The 8,703-nt window shown below is 36.5% G+C and overlaps 1 protein-coding gene across 1 annotated transcript; it reads right to left on the bottom strand.

Moving 5' to 3' along the window:
- Nucleotides 1–472: 472 nt before the first annotated feature.
- On the bottom strand, nt 473–7,985 carry LOC121861504 (60S ribosomal protein L4-A-like). Its single transcript, XM_042359301.1, has 8 exons — nt 7,868–7,985; nt 4,671–4,845; nt 2,313–2,558; nt 2,090–2,214; nt 1,665–1,884; nt 1,085–1,235; nt 648–807; nt 473–544 (listed from the first exon to the last, which is right to left on the bottom strand). The coding sequence occupies exons 1-8, from the start codon at nt 7,868–7,870 to the stop codon at nt 533–535; spliced, it is 1,092 nt and encodes a 363-aa protein (XP_042215235.1). The 5' UTR covers nt 7,871–7,985; the 3' UTR covers nt 473–532.
- Nucleotides 7,986–8,703: the final 718 nt, after the last annotated feature.

Raw genomic sequence — 8,703 nt, forward strand, 5'->3', positions numbered from 1 at the left:
TTTCCTGTATCAAACATCCACTCAAACTACATAACTTTTCACTCCAATTGTAGCCATTGATAGCACTAGAGTACCTCTTAACATCAACTATCTTGTCCTGAAGTCCAGCACAGAAATGTTAGCAATTTATTCTGGCCATTTAGATTCCACACAATTTTACACTGGAGCAGTTCCTAGCAACAAGCAATTTCTTCTCTCGTAAGCCCTCTCCTGTTATTGTACTAGCTGACATATAGAACACCCAAAATTGCAATCCTAGAGAATACAGGTTTTCAGTAACCCCAAAATTCTGACTAGATTCTGAATACTGCACAGTACAGTACAGTATACACAAACGAAAATGGTTTCATACTATGGATTATAAATCTTAACCACTCAAACCATTTCATTATAACGCATACAAATAAAGTAAACCCTTCCATCTTTCAAAGCTTAATTTGTCGTGGTGTAGCGAGGCAAATGATACTACAAATTTAATTTAACTTTATTAAGGTAACTGCAGAGAAGTCATGCCTCCAGCTTCAGTGCATGTCTACTTTTTGCCCTGAAAAAAGAAACCCCTTTCAATAAAAAGTTCAAAAAGGCAGTCTCTATTCATCAAATTTATGAAACTCACAATCACCAAAACCAAGAGTTAACTAACTCACCTCTGCCTTTTTAGCTTCAGGCGCAGCCTTTGCCGCAATGCGTTGCTTTTGCCGAATGGTGGCAGTCTTCTTTTCAACCCTTGCAAATGGATTGAGATGTAGAAGAGCGTGGCGATTTGTTAATGGGTTCTGCTTGATCTTACGGCGGACCACAGTTTTACTGTGAAAAGAGAAAAGTAATACCGAATAAACATTTAAATTTCACAGTAAATTTATCAGTCTTGGAAACTTTACAATTAAAGGCATATTGGCAGTTCAAAAGATCAATCTCAAATCCATTCCCGACAACAGCCAGCCAAAAGTCAGCGATAAAAAATCTACAAGGGGTTCTCTAAAACACCACTACTCGCATCCAGTCCTCTGCAATTACCATATCAACATTTCCTGTTAACTTCTATTATCCTTTCAGTAATGCAATACATTAACAAGCAACTTACTTTGGAGCTCTGATAACAGCCTGAATTTCATCAGACTTGAGAATACGAGCTAAATCTGTGTTTGTCATCTTAGGCATGGGAAGGTTATAATTCTTCTTCCTCCTTGATTCCTTACGCCATGTTCCATATAGTGAATCCAACTTGCGGAAAGCTGAAATGCAAAGAGTAACTACAGAAAATGTACAAAACCAGTTATAATTTTTTAAATACTTTGGTGAGCAACTGCTGTATAAATACCAACTGGAAACTTAATTCACTCATGATAGGACCAAACATGAAATGATTCCTTGAGAAAAATGTGTACAATATAAAAAAAAATCTGCCAGGATGGGTCCAATGACTCAATATGATACATGCAACTCATGTCCCTGATGGTTGGTACATGTGCCTCAGTGGCATACTTATCCTTCTACATTTGATAACTGAACATTAATAACCCCAAAATAAGTACACTGCATAACTTGTTAAATTATAAACCAACGTAAATGCATGTCCCAATATATATCCCATGGTCTCAATGTTTCAGTGGAAGGATCCTTTTTTGAGATATTGTACCTTGTCTAAATGGATGCCTGCTTACCTGATTCTGTCCAAATGCAGAATCTGCCAACATGGCCACCAGGTGCAAGCTTCAAGAGATTGAGCTTTTCCACACAGATGGTGTCGACACCAGGAATGTTACGGAAGGCTCGGGTCAATCCCTGATCCTTATTGTAAATGACGAGTGGGCCAGTTCGCTGAATACGGCGACGGTTGCGCATCTTACCCTTACCGGCACGGAACCTCTTGCTCTTGTACACCTGTAGACATGACCAATGTCAAGGTTAAACCAACACATTTAATCTTTATAATATACCTAACAATCACATTATTCAGAAACAGACCAAGATGTTTAATCAAATAAGAAAAGCTTAAATAATTACAGTAGTAGTAAGAATGAGAAGTTCAATTGAAAAAATTTCTATGAAATTCAGTTTTAAAGGGATTCAAATATTTCTTAAGTACCTTGAGGATATCAGTCCATGCACGGTGCTTTTTGAGCATCAGTACAGCTTCCTTCGTCTTGGTCATCTCCTGAACCTTGTCTGACACCACCAAGGGCATTTCGGGCACCTCCTGGATCATGTGACCTAAACCAAGACAATTTTCAAGTAATCCTCTTTACGAACATATTGCTGACAATTTTATTCTCAATATATATGTAGAAGTCAGTTGTGCAGTAGCTTACCTTTAGACATTACAAGGGCAGGGCTGGAGCTGGCAGCAATGGCAGAGCACATGGCATACCGCTTCTGGTTCACTCCAATCCTGCGGTGCCAACGCCTCCAGATCTTTGTTGGAGCAAACATGCGCCCTCCACGGCACATGTTGCCAAAGGCACCCTGACCAGAGCGATGAGTACCGCCACCACGTACACGAGGGATACGAGCAACAGCACGACCTGTTCCCCATGATTCTGCTGATGTTTGATGACCTGCAACACAAAATTGATAATTTAAATAGTGTAAACTGGCTGATCACAGTTCATGATTTAATTTGACATTCCAGATTATCAAATGTAATTTTTTTATAAGTCCATTTCTTAATTTTTAGTTAACACTCATTACGTCTAAGATGTTATATAAGTAGCGCCAAAAAATTACATTTATCACACAGTATAGTGCGACCTCTATACACAGGAATTTTAAATAGGCTTGGGGTTGTTGCTGCATTCACCAGGTATATTTATCGATTCAATATTATATTCTCAAATGATCAGCCTCTAATGGTGTATGATTCATCATAATTAATATAACCTTCAATAATAGAAAATACAATACATAATTTGACTTAAAAATAAAATGATACGCTGTACCGGAAGGTATTCACCCGAGAGAGGGCTTTCAGCAAATACCACAGCTTACAACATGAACACTATAAAATACCCTCACTGTCTTAGTAGTGTATTTGATATATAAGCACTGTACTTTTACCTTAATGCCATTTATCATCTTTCAGTGATATGCGGCTCAATTTGGCTAATTATACACTTAAGGGACCATTAAATGAATAACCCAGGTAATATACTACTGTAATGCATAATACAGTACAATATTTTTAAGTGCTGATAAATACATCACAATATTATTTTTTAAGCGATCTATTGTGATAATCATTATAAATGGAGGGTGTCTAGGACATTCAGCTGTTTGCATTTTGTAAACATAGGACCTGGAATTTAATATGACAAACTCATCTGGGGGTAGAGTGGAATTCTTATTCTGGAAAACGGATTATTTTACGCAGCCCCAAACAATCCTAAATATGAAGTTAAGGCAAAAACTGCATAAAGATTAAGATTATGTTTAAAGGAGCCATGGGGAGTGAGCTACACCCACACTACCTTCCACCTGCTGCTCCTAGATACACATCTCCCAGTTTTTTTTTTCTTTGGGCACAACAATGTGGAAACAATTGACAACCAGCCTTGTTAAATTTCTTTAAGCAGTCCAGTGAAGCAGGGTTAATTACATCCATAGATTTGCTTTTTTCGGACTGGGGTCTGCCCCAATTCAGTGTATCAAGAAACTATATTTACAAACAACAACAATAAATTATAAAAATACAGAAAAAAGTACAGTGCAAATAGTTTACACGTTACGATGCAAAGACATTGGTAATAAACTCCCAAATTAATTGGGTACAGGTTTAGGAGTGAAGCTTCATGGTCTACAAAATTTTTTTTACAAGTTCAAAATATTCTATGCCACTTCTTTCTGTGCACAACCCACAAAGGGTAACACACCTATCATAAGTGGGCATTGCTCTCTGCAGTATAATAAAAATGGAGTACAGATGAGACCAAACCCCATTTCCTTCCTGCATTACTTGCTATAAAAATCCCACAGTAATTAATTTCAAAGGCAGCAGTACAGGGTATGAAATTTTTAAGACTAGTACTGTACTGGCATTAGACTTGACATCCTATCCACAAAATTTTTACTCTTGATTTTTTTCCCCACCTTGCATTTAGTCATAAAAAGCCTAGGGGAGGGCAGACAGACAAATACCAGTTTCTAAGACATGTTATCACTAGTTTCAAAGTTGTGGTAAATCTGTAGCAATTACCATATTTTACAGCAGATAAGATGCACTTTTTTGTGGGAGAAATAAAACCATGTCCTCTATGTGAAGTTGCAGTCTCCCATAGGCTAATAAACCCCAATTGCAGTCTCCAGCAGGCAAAATTCTACCTAGCCCAACTTATTTATGGGGTGGGGTGGGGGGTTCACTGCCTGCAGCACACTAGCCCGGGGCTTAGAACAATATGGGAGGCTGACAACCTTTCTAATGGCACAGCATGGGAGTATCACAATGCTAACTGGCACATGGGAGATCTGTTAATATACTGTATTACAATATGGGTACATGACATTGCTAACTAGAATCAAAGTAATTGTACAGCACTGAAGAATGACAACAGACTGGACCCATAGGAAAAAAATATACAACATAGGAGGAAGACCAAGCTAATGAGAACAATTTGTTCAGCCACAAATCCTCATTTAATGGATATACAATCTTAAAACATTAAAGAGAAACTAACCAGCATCCTTATTGACAGCATATGGCTGACGTGTGTTCTTTGCCATCTGGTCATGTACAAAGTTTACCACATCTGGTCTGATGGGGGCACGAAATACAGCTGGCAGGGAAACACTCACACCGGATACAACTCCATCTGCGTGGACACCCACCAGGGGGCGTGCACAAGTAGTTGCCTGCAAAATAATTTAATTTCAAACATTAAAAACAGGAATACACCTGTAGTAAGGTTAACAAGCAAGCAGAATTGTTCTTTTAAACGATTAATCATAGTACCGATTAGGATGATCTAGATCAGTACATTCGGTCCTTTGCAAACATGTTAAAGTTAGGTTGTTTGCAGTGACCAAATCAAATGATTTAGGTTTAAACAAATGCCAAGACATATCTGGAAGTCCAGAACTACCACCAGCTTCAGTGGTTATTTGTCCAGGACAAATAGCGAAGTAAATAAAGGTATGTATGTGACCAGACAAATAACCATTGCCAAAATTATTTTAAAAATTAATCACTTGGACATTACTCAGCAAAGCAATTTTACAGTGGACCAGAAGGGGTAACAAAACCTAATATCATTGATATTTCTCTTAAATATTAATTGTGCACATACCATCATAAAATTAAGATGTTATTTTTACTACAACATACGCATTGTGTCGGAAAAAGGGTAGTCTGGGGGTCGGCCCAGTCTATTTCAATTAATCCCATGTGTTCTGTTATTTCGTTAACGCATTTCTCGTTTTACGCGGACCTCCACGGGTTTAATTGACCGCGTAAACCGAGACTATACGGTAATGTGTGTGTGTGTGTGTGTGTATATATATATATATATATATATATATATATATATATATATATATATATGCACAGGGCTTCCATACACAACAAAGTCTGTATAGTAGGCGACTTTAACCTTGGCCAAATAGATAGGACTGACCTTACAGGTAACTCAGAATCGGAGGATTTTCTCGAGACGATCCAGACTGTTTTATAAGTCAACATATAACCGAACACAGCCGGGGTAATAATGTACTCGATTTAGTTCTGTCCTAGATGAATAAATCGGACTGCCAATCACTTCTCGACTAGTATTTGGTGTCAGAAAGTCACAAAAAATTGGAAAACTCACTTTAATCTGAGTTAATAGATCGCATGCATGTACCGACGGAGCGAGGAATTACCCAAATGTACCGTAGCCGGAATGAAGTCAAATAATGGTCCTAGATGAATAAATCGGACTGCTAATCACTTCTCGACTAGTATTTGGTGTCACAGTCACAAAAAATTGGTAAACTTAATTTAATCTGAGTTAATAGATCAAGTGCATGTACCTAATCTAACTTCTCGACTAGTATTTGGTGTCACAAAGTCACAAAAAATTGGTAAACTTAATTTAATCTGAGTTAATAGATCAAGTGCATGTACCTAATCTAATCTAACCTAACCCAACAACTCAGATTAAATTAAGTTTACCAATTTTTTTTACTTTGACACCAAATAATAATCGAGAAGTGATTCACAGCCCGAATTACGCTTGTACGACCATCATTTGAATTCATTGCGGCTACATTTGGGTAATTCCTCGCTCCGTCAGTACATGCACACGATCTATTAACTCAGATTAAATTAAGTTTACCAATTTTTTGTGACTTTGACACCAAATACTAGTCGAGAAGTGATTAGCAGTCCGATTTATTCATATAGGACCATTATTTGACTTCATTCCGACTATATTTGGCTACATTTGGGTAATTAGTCGGACCGGCTGTAAACCGCAAATTTTTCGGAGGAGTATTTACAGTAAATAAATCATTTCTTCATGTAGACATTTTAGTGTCATACAATCACTTTTTCACAATTTCCTGCATCCCCTACCTACTACAGGTGATTTATGGGTGAAAATTCTCAACAATTTCAACTTCCATATCACTGTTGAAACCTAACCAAATGCAAAAATCTTGCCACAACCATTAAACTAATATTAATCCCAATTTGTTCCTAATTTCTCTTATTTTGATCTATACAAAAAAGTATATTACACCTAATAAACTGCACGGGAGGACAAATTTGAAATTTACTTCTCTATTACAGCATAAAAACCCATCACTTACAGTCACTGTTATTAGTGACAAATTGTATGTTATTATTTTACACTACTAGAAATTACACGTGCATACAGATGACTCTTAGAAGTATTGCTTTATTAATATACATGAATAATTATTTAATAAAGAAAACGATTCAATATTGGTAAATAATCCAAATACAGAACAAATGAAGAATTAGTTATTATACATGAATATTAATTGTTTAATAAAGAAAAAGATTCAGAATTGGTAAATAAACAAAATACAGTACAGAACAAATGAAGGTGATTTGGCACCAGGGCATAAATCACCGAGCAGAGAGATTGCAAGAGTATTAACATGATAGCAGGCGCATTATCAATGTTTTTATTTTATATTTTCGTATTTAATAAATTGTTAAGTGTTTTTTGGTTATTTTATATCCCAAGCAACAGTTATTTTCGTGAATATATTGATGGGAATGAACGGGGTGACGAAAGGGGTAAAGCTGTGGTTACGAAAGTGAAAAATAGTGAAGCTGGATATGGACGATATGGCCAGACCTCCTTCAAATATAGGTTGGGCAGATGTACGAGCGACATGGGTGGAGTGTAAACGGGGCTGCCTACGTTAGCATGGGCCAATAGGTCCGAACACGTGTGGCAAGGTGGTGCCCTTTTAGTGCTAACCGGCCAAAAGCACTAAAATATAGAAACATGGACACAAAGGTATACTGTTCCTTATATTGTCCATGAGACCTTTATATGAGTAAGCCGTTTATCTCTGGTAGCAACTGCCATGATGTATTTGGGCGACACAGCGTAACCTACCAGTATAAGTACACCACGTGGGTGCTTCCACACAAATATATTATACTTGAGAATATCTCACGAGACATTTCTCGCTATCTCCTATGATTCCTACTCTTCTTCACACCCGTACAATGGATAATACGCAATGACGGATGTAACTATCAGCACAGCATATGCTTTCCTTTCGCCAACTTCCATATTACTTTCGAGTAAATATCACTTGACCGATGTTGTAACCCTTATGTAGCTTCAATTAGTGCTTAGTTATGATGTACATCATTGAGTGACACTTAAATATAATAAAACTAACCAATACTCACCATTGTAGCGTAAAGTTGGTCCGCTGACCCAGCCTACGTGTTGCCCGCACGAAGTTTCAACTGTAAAGACTGGTTCCATGTAATGGCCGGCGGAAGGACGGGGACAATGAATGTTAAAATGTTCCACGAACATAAATTCAGATTAATTTACTTTGATTTTGGCAACATTATTAAACAAATATGTAACATTATCTTTAGAAAATATTCCATAAATCCACATAAATAAACTTAAAAATGGTACAGTTAAGTTACAATAAGTGGTATATATACATGTACATATGTAGGTTCGAAAATCAGATTTATTAAGGTTAGGTTTGTATTTTCAACTTAAAGAAATAAAAAAATATCTTAAATGTAGTTGTCAGATTTGTTAAAGATTAAGTTTGGGTCTTCTACTCCCCTAAAATATTTGTATGTCTGTTCGTGGTTTTATTTTAACAGTAATCTTCTTGCACTGCAGACGCTGATACCACAACACACACGAAATCCTCATTCACTATAAAATGCTACAAAATATTTATCATAATATAGAAAGAATTTTATAGAATTAAATGCAAAAATTATTTTTGAATAAAATTCTAAAAAAACACTTATAATTCAGAAACAAATATCAATAACATTCATGTCTTAATGTGTCCCAAGCTCGAATCTGTTTTAGAAGGGTCTCCCATTACTGAACGTATCTCCGGGTATTCTGTATTTCTCCAGAATGAACACAGGATCTATAAAGGCTCTCTAGTATCTATGACACCAAGACTTTTTAAAACAATAAAAAACATTATTATAATGCTCTAAAACGGGGTTCTTAATATATATTTTATACAGTATTGTAGTAA

Source organism: Homarus americanus, unplaced genomic scaffold (genome assembly GCF_018991925.1).
Source record: "Homarus americanus isolate GMGI-L3 unplaced genomic scaffold, GMGI_Hamer_2.0 scaffold24260, whole genome shotgun sequence".
NCBI classification, from domain to species: domain Eukaryota; kingdom Metazoa; phylum Arthropoda; class Malacostraca; order Decapoda; family Nephropidae; genus Homarus; species Homarus americanus.